A 16,848-nucleotide genomic window follows, 5' to 3' on the forward strand; every position below is an offset into this window, starting at 1 on the left:
TGATGTCCAGCATCTGCTGAAGGACATCTTGTGCTAAATGAGGTCGAGATGAGTGTGGGACAGCCTGCTGCACCTGCTCCCCTCCTTGCTCTCTTCTGGTAGTGGGGGGGATCTTAAGGCTCCTGTGGGGGCTTTACTTCTTTCTCTGCCCACCCAAGCTCGCGGCGAGTGATTTTTTTTTTTTTAAGACACAGTGTATGTGTTTGTGCATTCCTCTGTCCCTCCCGTCCTTCAGTACGTCTCTGAATCCGAGTCATTGAGCTCCTCGTCTTTGTAGAAGCCGTCGTGGTGCCCGATGTTGTTGAAGCTGCAGTAGGAGCTGTGCTCGCCGCGTAGAGAAGGCAGGCTGTCGAAGGTGACGCTCTTGGAGGGGCTGGTGGTATAGTGGTTAATGGCACTGAAAGGGACGGTGGGTGCTTGGGTGCAGGGAGACACAGGCATCATGGTGGCCAGGATGAGGGCGAGGCAGTCTGCAACGTCTTTGTTGGGGGCACAAGCCAAGGCGGGTGTGTATCCTGAAGAAATGAAAACGATTGCACAATTTAAGGCTTTAGGATTGATGCTGCATTGATGCTACTTGGCATCAATTTTGTCTCCCTCCCCCAGTTATTCGTTTCTATTTTTTCTTCTTGATCTGTAAATCTTTAATGCAGGTATTGCTGTCTCCAGATCTGCATTTGCTGGTACAGCCACCCTGCTCAGTGTTATTATGTTCACTCGTTGTCCCTCCCTAAATCACTTGTGACATATGGCTGCTCCTCCTGCCTCCACCTCAGCCTGAGGTTTCCTGCTGATCAAAGGAAGCTTTTTTTTTCCTCTCACACTGTTGCCAAATGATTTTTTTTCCAAGAAAACATTTTGTTAACATTATGTAATCATTATGTAATATTATGGAGTCAGGGCTCTTTTATAGGAAAACATGACTCATGCTGTGAGTTATATACGATCGCCAAAAAAAAGGGTAAATTTAAAAAATATATATTTTTAGAGTAAAACAAATGATAAAGCAGGAAACTAAGTTGCATCCAAATGGGAGCATTTAGAGTTTGTTTTTTTAACTTAGGTTGCATATCTACTAATTTTGCAAGAAAGATTCAAATATGTAAAAGCTAATATAGGTTTAAAAATGGTTTTAAAATTTAGTTTATACATCAAACATCACCACACCTGTAAGCATTATTCACAACCAAGGAAAAGATTTTAGAAATTAAGTAAGATTAAACAAAATGTGAGGATTTTTATTTTTAGCTAGTAGCCTTAACTTCTGTTTACCCCATCAGATGACTGCTTCTGTGGCTTTTTCTAATCAACTCTATGAGGCCAAACACACAAAAAGTTACAGCATATTTACCATTTTCATCGACTGCAAGGACACTGGCTCCCTTGGCGAGCAGCTCCTGCACCACCACAATCAGGCCATTTCGTGCAGCCACGTGCAGAGGCCTAAAAAAGAAACAAAGTTCAGGAAACTCGTCTGCTGCTTTTGATTTTATGAATACGATCTCAATAACAAAAAAATACAAAAACTAATGTGACACATACGTCTGTAAGGCGGCATTTGTAGCATTAATGAGGTTTCTGTCTGTAATCTTCTCCAATATCAACAAGGCACTGGTTTCATGTCCCTGTAGGAAACACATACAGTATAATAAGAGTAAAGAAGCCATAATAAGTAGCTTAAAACATGCATTAGATCCCTATGTACAGATAATTTGTTCAAACACTAATTATAAGCTGCTGTACAATGACTCAACAGCGCCACCATATGGTAGTACAAACCTTACTGCAGGCCAAATGGAGTGCGGTGTTCTTCAACGCATCTTGTAAAGTGAGATCTGCTTTTGCACTGCTCACCAGCAGCTCTGTGTCAGAGCAAAGGTATCGTTATCCAGGAAAAGAAATATGTTAATTTGACATTGCACAGTTTGTTAATGTATTATTGCCCTGATCATTATGTTTCAGAGCTAGTGAAAAGTACGGAGGTGCTCCTACCGACAGCGTTGGTTTGGCCGTTCTCTGCAGCCATCATGAGCGGGGTTTTCCCCGCTGCGTCGACACAGTTGACCTGAGCGTTGTGGCTCAGCAGCAGCTGGAGACACTCCACATGGTCAGTGAAAGCTGCAGCGTGCAGGGGGGTCCTACACACACACACAAAACATCATCAGCAAATAGCATACTTTAACTCAAGCATTGCTATTAAAAATGTTAACTTTAAATTCCCAGAATAAGTTGTGCGTCTTAAGGCTTCTTAAGACCTTTTTGACATTGCATACCTGTTTTTGCTGTCTTTGGCATTAACAATGACAGGGCCCAAAGTGTCTATCAACATTTCTGCCGCACCTTCATTGTCACGGATTCTACAAAGAAAGAAAGAAAAAAAAAAAGCATAAGTGTCTAATCAATTAGATGCTGGACTCTTTGGCACATTGATTGAAACGGAAGACAGCTCAGGATCTTACACAGCACAGTGGAGGGGGCTGAAAGGATTGCCTTCTGCCTTGTGAAAAATCTCTTGTTCCAGCAAAACCTCCACACACGTATCATGACCTGTGGGAAGAAGAGCATCAACTAAATCAGCTTACTTTAAAGAAATGCCTTTATCAGGCTATATCCTCTTAAGTGCATTATACTCATTCGATATATTTTGCAGCATAATTTATTTAACAGCTTACATGAATAAAACATCCGAACACATTTCCATATATGTATTGATTGTTTTGCTTAGAGGCTCTGTAAACCTTCTTCTCTGTACCGTTGTAGCAGGCCCAGTGCAGTGGGGTGTAGCCTTGGTTGTCCGTTAAGGTGGGAAGTGTTTTCATCGATTGGGTGGCGTGCAAAAGGCCTCCGAGTACCCCGATGTGCCCGCACGCTGCCGCCAGGTGAATCGGCGTGCGCCCTTTACAGTCCCGCACCAGGATGTTGGCGCTGTGCTGAAGCAAGGCCTCCACACATTCTTCATGACCGGTCACCGCCTGCAGACAGAAAACGTTTTATAAAGATGCCTCTATCCTGAAAGCAAAGGTTTACACATCCCTCAGCAAATGCCACGTGTCAGTGAACTTCTAAAATGTTTTAACACGCTACAAAGCTAACAAAATATGGACAGAGAGACACGTTGCCTTCTGTAGGAGTGTGCAAAAGTCAAAATCCTTCAGCTTAGGTTTCTATAAACACATTATGGTGGAAACTTTCTAAGATTTCACTGAAAGTGAAAATGTAATATTTACTGATATAAGTTCTACAAAGTTTACATAAAAAGTTTGTGCAAACTCGTGTACAACTCAACTTCCTGTTTGGGTCACAGATTCTTCTTTAAGTTTATATATAAAAACAAGTGAATACATTATTCACTAAAAAATAACATGTATTGACATTTTTGCTTGTACTTCTTTTGTTTTGTTTGTCTTTTTATCTCCATGTCTATCTCGCTATCTATCAATCCTCGAGTATTTCAATAATAACTCAATTTTTTTTTTGTAGAGACTCCAATCATTTCACATGTGAGCAAAGCAGTTTCACTCAAATTAAAACTGAGACTTGTAAGGAAGCGAACTAAAAAAACAAATATACCAATATAAACACAATAAATAGAATTGATGTCGAGTACAATAAAAAAGAACTGGAAAGTCTATAGTTGAGCAGAAACAGCAGAAATATCTGAGTGTCAGTATATTAAAGTATTAGACACTAAAGGAAAAGTAATGTGTTTGTAGAAGTGATAACATCTACTTACTCCTCTATGCAAGGCAGTCCTGCCCCACTTGTCTTTGGCTTCAACGCCGGCTCCTTTATTAAGGAGAGAATACACACAATCTGTGTGTCCACTCAGGACCGACAGCATCAGAGGGGTTCTACGAGATAAAAGATATTAGCATTTATTTTAGAAAATCAACCCATAAAAGAAAATAAAAGGTTTACTTACTGTCCGTTGCCATCTTGAATGTCTACAGCACTTTGGAGGTCAGCGTTTCCAATCAGCAGCCTCAAACATTCTGAATGACCATTTGTGGCTGCAGGAAAGGTTAGCATGATAGCATTACTCATTATATTGTTTTTGAGTCCAAAATTATACACCCAATCAAGTTGAGTTTTTCTAAATCCATACCTGCAGCGTGTATGGGAGTTCGTTTCAAGGTGAAATCTTTCACCAAGATGGAGGCTCCCTGGTTGATTAGGACGTCCACACACTCCACGTGGCCCTTGAAGGCAGCCAAGTCGAGGGGCGTACGCCCATGGCTGTTTCTAACATCCAAGTCCAGCAAAGACTGAACCAGGACCTCCATGGCTTGATGGTGGCCATGATATGCCTAAAGAGTGAATCCAGCAGAACTAAGTTAAAACTGATTACATCGATATAAATGCCTCTACACAAGTGATCTTTCCACCAGTAAATGATGGTTTACTCATCCCTCACTTCTGTAGTTTCAAGCATTTCAACATAAACATAAATGAAACTTAAAATATTGGTTCCCAATGACTGCCAGATTCAGGACAAAACCCAGCTGGACTCATGGCATGTACAGATGTGTACTACACCACTAAAATTTTTTTTAAAAAAGTAGACCTGACCGAAGTGTGAAACTGACTTTGCAATCAAAATCTGTTGGTTTGTTGCTGATTTTGTGGCTTCCTAACAGAAATAGTAAAAAAAAACAGTGAGCCTATTGGTACAAATGTACCAACAGAGTATTTTTTCTTTTTGGCTGCTCACTCCTGCATGGGTCGCCACAGCGAGCAAACTTGCACAGTAGATTTGGCAATTATTTTATGCCGGATGCCGTTCCCGATGCAACGTGGCCTCAAACCCGCAACCTCAGGATGACGAGACCCCAACACTGACCACTGAGCTACCGCCACAGAGTCTAAAAACAAGTATTACACTTTACTCACAGCAAGGTGCAGGGGGCTGACGGGAGCTCGGACATCGGAGTCATTCAGGATGTCTGTCCCTGAGGTTTCCATCAGCTGCACACATAAAATATCTCAGTCTTAAAGCTCAGTGCTATAGATTTACACAACACTGTGGTCAGTTTCTATTTTCATAAAAGATTCAAACAGCATTTACTTACCACATCTAAGGGTGTTTCACTTGCAATCTGTCAAAACATGAATAAAAAAAAAAAAATGAAAAACTACATTAACAGAATGTCTATTCTGTATTTTCACAGGAGTCTATAGCTCACCAGCTCTAGACAAAGACGATGTCCGTATGCTGAGGCGTAGTGCACAGCATTATAGCCCTGATTGTCCCGAATCCCTGGATTCGCATCATTTCTCAGTAAATATTCCAGGCACCTGAAAACACAACACAGAAGCTGAAGTTAAGAGCCCTGAACAGCTACTATGAATTATTGATAATATAAGTGATCTCATATCCATAAAAACCTGCATTTTTTATGGATATGCCTCCTGTGCACCGACTACCCACTACAAAAAAAAGCTTTGAAATGTTCAAGTATTACTTACTTTCCATCTGTGTCGGAGGCAGCGGCGTAGTGGAGAGGAGTGCAGCCCCGCTCGTCTAGGTCATTGACGCCGGCCCCCGAGCCCACCAGAGCAAACAGGCACTGGTAGTTACAATTGGCAGCAGCATAGTGCAAAGGAGTCCTGGAGAAAACAAACAAAGCTTTAGTTCCCAGTTTAAACGAGCTTCTTGAGCCAAACCCATCAGTAAATACAACAAACCTGCCAAAGCTGTCCTTCCTGTTGAAGTCTGCCCCGGTGTTGAGAAGAAGATTGAGACATTCCAGGTTTCTAAGAAGACGCAGACAATTAATCACAACATGGTTCTTTTTGTAACACTTCTTCGGGCATATATTCACAGTTCATTTCAAACATAACATTCAGCTGGCCGGGACTCACCCCCCAGCAGCTGCAGCATGTAAACAGGTCCTTCCAAAGTCATCAGGAGTATCAATATCAAAGCCTGAAGTGATAAATTACCAACAAGCTCTCAAACTGATACTGTACACGTGAATGTCAAAAACGTCAAGCACGTTAACTTTATAAAAATTAAATATACGCTCACCTGAAGACAGGAGTTTCCGACAGCAGTCTGAGAAGCCGCTGAGAGCAGCCAAATGCAGCGGGAACATGCCGTGAATCCCTCGTCTGATGAAAAGACACTCGTATTAACTGCAACATCAGCTAGTTTTACCCGTGACAGACTACAGAGCACTACAGAGCAGAAAATCGTTACTTTGACATGCTTTTCTTCATTTCTAACTCTAAATATCCAGTTTAAAAATCTTAAATGTGCAGCTCATCCACAATGCTCGAGTTAGAACGTTTGCAGGAAAAAAAAAAACTGCAGAAAGGCTTCCTTACTTGGCGGTGTCAGCCTTGTTGGTGATGAGTGTGTTAATGAGGAGCTCGTGTCCGTATCGAGCTGCAATGTGTAGTGGCGTATTCCTGTTTTTATCTTCACAGTCGATCTCGGCACCTTCAAGCACATGGGAAAACAAAACGAAAAGAAACAAGCGTTTAGCTCCATGTTTTACTTTCCCAGCGCAGCAACACAGATGAAACGACTGAATGAATCAGATTTTAGAAAAGCTCACCATTCTCAATGATTGCTTGAGATCTGGAGAACCTTCCATGGATTGCTGTCATATGAAGAGGGGTTTTACCATCTTTACTCTAAAATCAAACAAAAACACACTGAAATCACAAGTTGCTACTATGCTTTCTTCAATGTAACTCATGATAGTTGACAACAAATATTACAAAACATCACAAAACACCTTGCAAACAAGTTCAAGTGTAACCTATCACTTTGGTTTTCAAAGCAGCCAGAGTTTTGCAGTTTTGCAAAGTAAAGTTTTTTTTTTCTGTAGTTTTTTTTTAACCCTGGCTATTATCTGTAATTATCACTCAGGGCCATTAAGGAGTTTTGCAACTTCATGGTAAAAACAAGCTTTTGTTCAGCTTTTATTCAGGTCAATTTCATTATATACAACGACCGCTGCAGGTAGTAAACTTCAGTAAAGTTATTGTTTTTACATAAGCTGTGTATCCCAGTAAGGGTTATTTAATGTTGCCTATGTCATTCTTGCTCAGAGTACTAAAAGTCTGATTTTATGTAGCTCTGAAAAACCCCACATGTGGTCTAAAGAATCAGAATTTATTGGGTCTTTTTCCACTGAAGCATTTCTAGTGCTTATTTACACACCAGCTTGTTTTGTTTCAACCACAAAAGCTTTGGCTCTAAACAATTGGAGAAATGAGTCTGTCTAATACAAGACAAAACTATAAAACAATGAAGTTTAGACATAATTATGAAGCAATTTCAAGTGCTCCACCAACAAGTTCCCAAAAGCAAGTTTGAACACTGACCTGTCACCAGAAATATTTGGTGACTGAGCACCGTCTTAGATTAAAACTTGCATTCTCCAAAAATGTGAGTCAACTTTCTGGTTCTGCTGACCTTTATGTTGACATCAGCCCCGTTGCACACCAGGAGCTCCAGGCACAGCGCTCCATGGCGTGAAGCGGCGGTGAAATGGAGCGGCGCAAAGCCCTTCTCGTTCACCTGGTTAACGTTAGCTCCACATTCGATGAGCTCGTTCACGACCACATCCTGCCCGTTGTAGCAGGCCACATGTAGGGGCGTGTTGCGATATGCGTTGGGCTCATTGATCTGACCGATGAGACATTATTTTCATCAAGACAAACTTGTACTAATATAGAACTATTGTTGTTACCTGACACAATGTAGAGTCATAAAAAAAAGCATGATAAATCTGTGGGAGGAACTTACATCCACTCCTAAATCCAGAAGGTATTTGACAACACTAATCATTCCACTGGAGGCTGCCGCATGTAGGGGAGTGTAAGATTTCTTATCTTTGCAGGCCACTTCCGCTCCATGGGACGCCAGCAACTTCACCACTTCTATGTGCCCTGAATGTAAAAAAAGAAATAAACGACCAAGGTTTTTTATAAATTAACTTGCATCAGAATGCAAATGTTCACTTTTACATTTAAAGAATAATTAAATGCCTTTTTGCCAAACATCTAGAAAAGCCTTAAACTACAAAGACGTTTCCAAAAAAAAGAAAAAGGAAGTTCTCTTTCAAACCTATCTTACTGTGGGAAGCGCCTTCAGGCGTGACCAATCATGAAAGCTCTGATAACACCACGTCTGTCGCTGACAGACCAATACGGGCTGGCACGGGGCCGCTGTGCCCCCTTTGTAAGCACCCCTGCCTTACACTTGGCATTCTCACGTGTATTTCTTCCACGTGATCATGCAAGCAGGGCAGTGCGGTGAGATACCTCACTCGGTTTTCAGAGATTTGGGGTTACCCTGGTAAACAAAAGTTCTCTTTTAAATTTCTCTCAGGATCTCACTATGGGAGATATTGCCAACTCCTGGTCTGCATGCACTGAAGCATAACAGCACCTTGGTCTAAGGCATGAAGGTTGACCACCACCCTCAAGGGCTTATGCCGAGTTAAGGCCCCACACTAAGGACAGAGTGCACGTGAGAAGGACAAGTGTAGGGCAGGGCCGCTTATAAAGGGGGGACAGTGCCTCTGTGCCAAGCATGTATTGGTCTGTCAGCGACAGACGTGGGGGTATTGGAGCGTCCATGAATGGCAGCACCTGAAGGCACTTCCTATAGTGAGATACCCGACTCAGTTTTCAGAGAACCGGGGTTATCCTGGTAACCTAAAGTTTCTTTTCTTACCCATGTAGGCCGCCCAGTGGATTGCACGGCGATCCTTCTTGTCGAAAGCATTAATGTTGGCTCCCCTGGAAAGCAAAAGCCTCACCATCTAAGAGGATCAAAAGACAAAAAAAAAGCACAATTTAAACTATAAAATATTTTGAACTCTTCTTTTCACATTCTGATTACTAATTTAAAAACCGCATAATCACTGTTTAATCAGTGTTTGTATTAGGGCTAATGAACCGCTCACTTCCTCGACACCACTGATGAAAACCCTTATTTAAATTAACCCAAACAATATTCCAAACAAGTTTTTATTCCACATATTTGAACATTAGGCTATTAAAACTATGTGACCTTTTCTATTGAGTAAAATATGCCAACTGTTGTTACAAGCATCATTATAGCAGAAAGCAGTGAACTGTAACACGTGGCACCAAGTCATCAAGGCCTCCCCTCCTTTTCTTCACCTTCGTATTTGTTGTAATTCTCGGAAGTAAAACTCGAACTACAAAGGTTCTCAGAACAGCTCCGTTTGTATAAACATAAGACAAGACATTTCCAGTTTTATGATCGCTTCTTTGCTATTAAATACGACTACAGTGAAAGCTTGTAAGAACATGACTGAACATGAACCATCAGTGTAAATTCCTAGAGTGGAACAGCGTCAGTCTGCAGCTGGGGCTTGAAATACATTTTATACATTTTAATTTTTTTTTAAAAATTGTAATACATGGTATTCTTTTAAAACAAACTTATCTTCTAGTTTGTCTCGATGTTTTGCATGACTAGACTGGGTTTGTGCAACGCCCACACAAGAAGGCTGATTAATATCAGTACATTAAAATTCTGCAGCACTAAAATAACACAGGCTCAGACTCTGCTGTCAAAAATAGTGTAAGAATTTGTCACAGCGAATCCTACTGTACATATCTAATTTACTCATATCATTATTTCTTTAAACGATACATTATGTGTATGATGTAAGTATAAAATAAATAATTTGCTGTGAGTATTGTGTGTGGCTGCTCTAGCACAGCTGTTCAGAGTAGATAAAAAGCAGAGCCATGAGAGGATGTTGATTGTTTTGTTTCCAAGTTGGGCAAAATTTAGCTGTTGTGCCGTCTTGTTACTGAACACTGTGAACGGCCCATTGTGTTTACATATTTTATAATGCAAGCAGAAACACTTCCTCTGGGCGAATGGAGGGAACAAGGAAGTAACAACAAGAGCCAAGCAGACAGGTGCATAAAATCAAGCCTGATCTGACAAATTGCTATTAAAAATTGTATTTGTTATGTACTTTTAGAAAAGAGAAGTAACACTTAAGAACCCAACAGTCTGTGCAGCTGGTTAGCATGTTAAAGTTGTGCTATTTTTATTTGTTTAAGCACAAATAATCAATACTAAAGACATTAAAGCTCTCCTTGTGTACAGCTTACAGCTCTATCAGGAAATCCTTTGGGTTTAATATTACCTCCAGGTGACCACTGAAGGCTGCGTGGTGCAGTGCAGTCCGGCCTGCTCGGTCCGATACATTCACATTGCTAAGAAGAGGAACGAGGGCTTCGGCGCAGCGAACTGCTTTATTGGCTGCTGCGATGTGAAGTGGCGTCTGCCAGTTCTTGTCTCTGGCGTTTACATCTGCAGAGTGTTTCAGCAACACTTGGACGGCCTCCTGTAAGAAAACACAACGCAAGTGTTTACATTCGGCATCACTTGCAGAGTCTTTCATTGGGTGGACCCACCGACTTTCAGCTGGCTTTGTAGAACCTCCTCGACTGAGGTACCAAGCAAGCCGAGTCGAGCTGAAGATCTGACATCAGCAGACTGTAGGCCATTGATTGGTGCATCAATCAGGGGAGTGTCTCCATCATAAAACAAACACCATTTTTAAAACCTCGCATTCGTCTTCGTTATTATTATTTTTTAAAATCCATTATAATGGCAACACATAAACCAACACCGTGGTGCTATGAAGAGGTGCAGCCGTTTCTGTGCTTGTTGGCTGATGACAGAATTTAGAGGGAGCTGGACCAAATGGACTCTATTTATGGGCTCCGACAGGTGGCCTCGACACAGCCGTAGCACTTTTAGCAAACCGTAACAGAGAATGGTGACTGTTCTGTGATTTTATTTCACCAATTTATCCGTTGCTGGTAAGTTTCAAGTGGCTGTGCTACGACGACCCGCCCACACTGAGGCGGCGCTCAGTTAATATAGAAAACCACCAGGACCGCATAGAGCCAAGTTTGGTTGAATTAGGGCGAAGTGAGTCGTGCTGAGACTGGACAATGAAAAAAAAATGGCTTCAGATATGTAAAACAGTGTGTAGAAGGGTGACTGACTCAGAACCAGACGAGCATTTGCCTACCTCGCTGCAGGAAGCCACAGCCCGGTGCAGGGGAGTCAGCCACTTGTTATCTTTGGCATTTACTCTCGCACCTACAAAAGTCAAAAGAACACAGGAGTTTGACATCTAAAGTAACATCCAGAAAGAAAAAAAGCATATTTTGATGGGATGGATCTGTGTCAGAGATTCACCATACTAAGTACACACCATCCAGCAACATCTGCATTCTGCTGAGTTGCCCATTTTGAATGTATAATTGCAATTAAACATGTTTGCATGTCAACGATCACTCTCATTAGTTAGGGACCACAAGCAGAGTCCCATGATTAGCTAAGTAATAAAAGCTGAGAATGACTTGGTAATTTAGATGATTTTCAAAAGTTCAAAGGAAATTCCATCTGCATGAATATCTGGACTTGCCGAGTTACAATAACAAGTATAGCTATTTCTGTCATATTTTCAACATTGCAGCTTTAAACAAACCTTAGCTGTAATCAAAACATGTATGCTCTTTCAGAACAAAATAAAAGGGAAGTTCAAAATGATTTCTTTGATAATCTCTAAAGACACCTCATCATTTTTACACTGTTGCATTAAACCAGTCTGTCTCACTGGGAGAAAGTGAAGACAGATTGATGATACCTCACAGCCGATTAGAAACCATACCTGAAAGAATCAATAGCTCTATAATTTCTGCATCTCCAAGATAGGCAGCAGCATGCAGAGGAGTCCGCTTCTCGTTGTCCTGTAATAAACGAGCAAAGACGCTGCTGTGATTGATGTGGAACAAAAGAGCTCAGCTTGGTTTCTTTATTCTTACTCTACACTTGGCTGGGCTGGCTCTAAAACTAAAAATCAATATGTATCCTTATAGTAATACAGTAATAAGGCAAATAACTATAAAATAATAACAATAAAAAAATCTGCCATGCTTCACGGCACAAATTGGGTTAAACCTAAAGCCAGACAAAAATTCCAGTGAAGCACAAACAAGTGTAAACCAGCCAGATTATGAAACAAACACCCCCACCAGAACAGTAATGGTGAGGAATGCAATAAACTAAGCACAGTCAGATTGTGCGGTGGAGTCTGTTTAAAAAAAAAAACAATACAAGCTCGTTTTTTATTCAATATTTGTATGTACATGCTGCACAACCCCTGTCAAGGACAAATACACATGAGAGATTTTAAATTCAGTTTTGCAGGGATGTTACTAAACTTTAATAACAATATGAGGAAACAGATGCAGACACTGCAGACAGCTGGGATTACCTGTGCATTCACATCCTCCTTTTTGAAAATGAGCGAACGTACTTCATCTGGGTCCACATTGAAAATAGCTTTCAGCAAAGGAGGCTGAAAAAGAAAAAAAATAACAATTACACACAACTTTAGGACTTTTCTGACTTGACAAGTTTAAACCCCAATACTATAGTTTGTACCAATAAAAGATAAGTAATAATTCTGCGTTTCTGATGTACTGTGTGAACAATACTGGTTAAAAATAAACAAACAAAAAAAACATCAGGACCTTTTTGTCAAGGATCATTATGAACACACAGCTCATTGATCAGAAATTAAATACTTTCATCAAAAACAATAAAATCTGATGAAATGGAAGGATTGTGATTATATAAAAGTATGAGATTTGCTTGTAAAATATAGTTAAATATACATTGCAACAAAATGATCACTGCTCTACATTCCACAGTTGATTTTCAGAAATCTGATGGTAACAACTTCTGAGTCGCATTTTCTAATACTGCTGCTGCCTGTTGGCAAGCTAAACAAAATACATTTCGTTCTACAGAGATAAACGGACCGGTTTCCTCCCTATCCTCTAAATGTGCTGCTCATCTTCACTTTGCCTCCAGATAGACTTTACCCTTGAGCCCAATAGGTCTGATGATGATTGTGTTAAAAATAAAAACAGAATAAAAAAGCATGCAGCTGATCTGGATCCAAACATCCATCATGATCACAAGATCAAAAAAAAAGAAAAACTAAATTAAAATTTTTATGAAGTCTGACTCTTGTAGATTTTGAGAGTCCTGGCTTGGCTTAAATAGTTTAAATGTCCCCACTCTCCTTAGGAGTTCATGGAAGCAGAGAAGCAGTTCTTATAAGGCAGAAATAATATAAATATATGTGTATTTCTATTTTTTTCATATTTTCAAATAACTACACCCTAAAAATGTTAAAGATAGTTCAGTAGGTGTGGTTTTAAGACAAGAAAACTGAAAACTACATTAAAGATTTACTATTTCTGAGAATCCAGAGGTATTTCACCAACACTTCCTGTAAGACAAAACTCAAACATATGTCTCTAGAGAGTAAAAAAATAATAAAAACAAAGCAAACTATGACAAAGCAGGATGATCCTGTTTACAGTAAGTGGCAAGAGACAGCAGGCAGTGTTAGCTCAATGAAAACATGCATTATCTGACAAAAAACATTATCTGTCTTATCTAACTTCATGTTTCACCAGCTGAAAAGATATTACAGTTTAATGTTTAAGAGGAAACAAAAAAGCTGATCAAATTCGTATTTGAACAGTCTATCGCTGTGCAAACACGAGCTAAATTCTTCTCTCAGAGTCTGAACAATGCAGCATGTCGAGTTACATTAATTCACTTAGACTTGCTCCCTCATTTATCCCAACAGGCTGCCCTGCGAGTCAATTACCTAATGTGGTGTACTTCTGATATGTAATAAGTTGAGCCGCATCATTTTAAAATTAAGTCTGACAGAGCTAGCTAAATGTTAAGCCTTGTCTGCACCACTTCTAAATATGCAGCAGTGGCTCAAAACCAAATATATAAACCTTAGTAAAACACGCACTTGAAGAGAGGAGTTTCATCTACAGCAGCCAGACAGGTTGTACTGAAAGTAAACAAACTAAAAACAATAAAATAGCAACGCTAGACAGAAATAAAAACAACAAAAAAGATGTACACACTCAAAGCAGCTTATTTTCAACCTAATCAAATCGTATCATTGCCATGTAGGGAGCGAATAACATGCAGCTGCTTTTTAAAAACACAAGTCCTCTTACTCAGTTATTATGATTCTGCAGGGTACTACAAAGGCCAGAGTTGCTGCTGATTAATTCAGAGTAACAAGCAGGCAATTGTGCTGCTCTCTCTAATGATTTTTGTATTGCCGACACGATGAAAAAGAAAAGACAGGATCTGCATTTAGTTCTTTTCGGTTCCCCGGCCACGGACAAGCAGCGGCGGAGGTTTTTCATGCTCTTGTCTCGCTACTGGACTGTGCACCTCCTCTCCACATAGAAGCCAGGCTACTTAATACCATCACCATGGAGACAGCTCTTTGGCAACTTCACCAGCTCTCAGGAGCCCAGGCACACGCTCATTCAGGCACGCAGACAATAAAAGACACGAGCGCATACATATATGTGACGAGAATAGCACGCATGAGCAAAACAAGCCCTCAAAACTGCAACAGAGAGCTATTCAGATTTTCACGAGTAGGTGTCAGGTGTTAAATATAGCAAAAAGCAAAAATACAAGTCTACTTTCCTCGGTCATCTCATTAAAATTACAAGCATTTCACAGTGATTGCTGCATATTTAACATTCTCTTAACAGAACTTCAAATTGGTAAACATTTACTAAATGGCTTTTATTAACATTTAAACTACATTATATCGCCAAAAGCACTCACTCACCCATCCAAATCATTGAATTTGGGTGTTCCAACCTTTTCCATGATCGCAGGTGTATAAAATAAAGCCCCTAGGCATGCAGACTGCTTCTACAACCATCTGTGAAAGAATGGGTCGCTCTCAGGAGCTCAGTGAACTCCAGCGTGGTGCAGTGATAGAATGTCACCTGTCCAATAAGTCCAGTCGGGATTAAATATTCCACAGTCAGCTGTTAGTGGTTTTATAAAAAAGTGGAAACGATCGGGAACAACTCTGCCACAAAGTGGTAGGCCACATAAAATCACAGAGCGGGCTCAGCAGACGCTGAGGCTCATAGAGCACAGAGGTCTCCAACGTTCTGCAGAGTCAATAACTACAGACCTCTAAACTTCATGTAGCCTTCAGATCAGCTCAGGAACAGAAAGTAGAGAACTTCATGGAATGGGTTTCTATGGCCGAGCAGCTGCATCCAAGCCTTCCATCATCAAGTGTTTCAAAGCGTCGGATGCAGTGGAGTAAAGACCGTCTCCACTGGACTCTACAGCAGTGGAGACATGTCCTCTGGAGGGACGAATTGTGCTTCTTTGTCTGGCAATTGATGCACGAGTCTGGGTTTGGCTGCGTCAGGAGAACGGTTCTTGTCTGACTGCATTCTGCCAATTATAAAGTTTGGTGGAGGGAGGATTATGATGTGGGGTTGTTTTTCAGGAGTTGGGCTCCAGTGAAAGGAAGTTTTAATCCTTCAGCATAACAAGACATTTCAGACAAATTCATGCTCCAAACTTTGTGGGAACAGTTTGGGGACGGCCCCTTCCTGTTCCAACATGGCTGCTCGTCAGTGCACAAAGCAAGGTCCATAAAGACATGGATGAGCGAGTTTGGTGTGGAAGAAGAGAGTCAGGCCTTCTTATCCAACATCAGTGTCTGACCTCACAAATGAGCTTCTGGAAGAATGGACAAAAATTCCCCTAAACAATCCTAAACCTGTGGAAAGCCTTCCCAGAAGAGTAGAAGCTGTTATAGCATTAAAGGGTGGGCCAACATCATATTAAACCCCATGGATTAAGAATGAGATGTTACTCAAGTTCATGTGTGAAGGGAGACGAGTGAATACTTTTGGCAGTATAATGTATTTACATGTGAACAAGCTACAGTCTTGTGATAACCAGGGACATATCTTACACACTACAACTATTTAAAAAATGAAGATAAAAATGACTAAAGTGGCACAAAGATCCCAAATATTCTATGACCATTCAATCATAACTTCTGCTGGAATAGGGCGACATTAAATCAATAGAAATGCAAGCATAAAAGCTATATTAATACGGTTTTACTGCCTAAATGTCATCCACTATTTTAGGCAACACAAACTACACCAGCTTTGTGTTACCATAGTGTAAATATTTCACAAGTACAGTTGTCACAATCAACAGATCGCTTTGGCTGTTTTGACATTCATCACACGCCATTATATTTATCCACTGGCCATTATTAACCTTACATTCACTTTTCAGAGACCACTCAAGTCTAGTTAAGTGTTGTTTTGTTACAAAATTTTAACTAGTTACTTCCCAAATTCGTAGCCAAAGCGTTTAAAGGCTGGCTCTGGCTAATTGCTGGTGATAAACACCTTGAATTAGCTGGCTTTAACTTAATAACCGCTGGAAATTCTATGACGATAACACCAATTTTTAAAAATCTAACTCGCTGGGGTGTGCTTAAATTGTCTCTTACTTAACTCGTATAGTTATTTTTTTATTTCCAGCTTCAGGAAATGCATTAAAACATGCTTCCGTTTCAGAGACCAGCAGCACAGACTCGAATTACATTCTGTTGTTAAGCTAAGCTAACGTGAGCCAGCCCACATTATCTTAAACTTGTGCCAGTTTTTCTGGGCTAAAAATCCGCTTACCTGGTCTCGAATTTTGAGAACCACCATATTTTTGGGATTCTAACTGCTCTCATCCAGATTCATAAAGCGGTGTCGGTCACTTCCCGAACGGCACTGTTTGATCTTGTCTGCTGGAGGCCTGACGAGCTCCTCGGCTAGCTTCCTATGCTGGCATGAGAGCACAGGAACAGCGGAAACTCCATAACATTACCGCCACCGCATTTCACCTCTAAAAGAAACGCGACGCGATTGGCTGAGCCA

At 40.7% G+C, this 16,848-nt stretch overlaps 1 protein-coding gene across 1 annotated transcript; it reads right to left on the reverse strand.

Annotated features, from left to right (window-relative positions):
- Positions 1-231: 231 nt before the first annotated feature.
- ankrd28b (ankyrin repeat domain 28b) lies at positions 232-16,778 on the reverse strand. Its single transcript, XM_017426599.3, has 28 exons — positions 16,609-16,778; positions 12,300-12,383; positions 11,694-11,772; positions 11,049-11,119; positions 10,152-10,352; positions 8,693-8,780; positions 7,760-7,902; positions 7,427-7,639; positions 6,561-6,639; positions 6,328-6,442; positions 6,029-6,111; positions 5,863-5,926; positions 5,686-5,754; positions 5,467-5,607; positions 5,184-5,295; positions 5,070-5,096; positions 4,891-4,965; positions 4,106-4,307; positions 3,923-4,010; positions 3,734-3,851; positions 2,753-2,972; positions 2,460-2,547; positions 2,274-2,357; positions 1,993-2,138; positions 1,780-1,862; positions 1,543-1,625; positions 1,352-1,443; positions 232-515 (listed from the first exon to the last, which is right to left on the reverse strand). Exons 1-28 carry the CDS (start codon positions 16,633-16,635, stop codon positions 232-234), a joined length of 3,159 nt encoding a protein of 1,052 aa, XP_017282088.1. The 5' UTR covers positions 16,636-16,778.
- Between the last annotated feature and the right edge of the window lie 70 nt (positions 16,779-16,848).

Source organism: Kryptolebias marmoratus, linkage group LG16 (assembly GCF_001649575.2).
Source record: "Kryptolebias marmoratus isolate JLee-2015 linkage group LG16, ASM164957v2, whole genome shotgun sequence".
In the NCBI taxonomy this organism is placed as follows: Eukaryota; Metazoa; Chordata; class Actinopteri; order Cyprinodontiformes; family Rivulidae; genus Kryptolebias; species Kryptolebias marmoratus.

Excerpts from the sequence above, each read along its gene's own strand:
- ankrd28b (XM_017426599.3), bottom strand. The coding sequence starts at position 16,635 with ATGGTGGTTCTCAAAATTCGAGACCAG. Across the intron at positions 11,120-11,693 it reads AGAGCTATTGATTCTTTCAG|GTGCGAGAGTAAATGCCAAA; the intron begins GTATGGTTTCTA and ends TGACTTTTGTAG. Across the intron at positions 1,626-1,779 it reads TCCATTTGGCCTGCAGTAAG|GGACATGAAACCAGTGCCTT; the intron begins GTTTGTACTACC and ends TGTTTCCTACAG.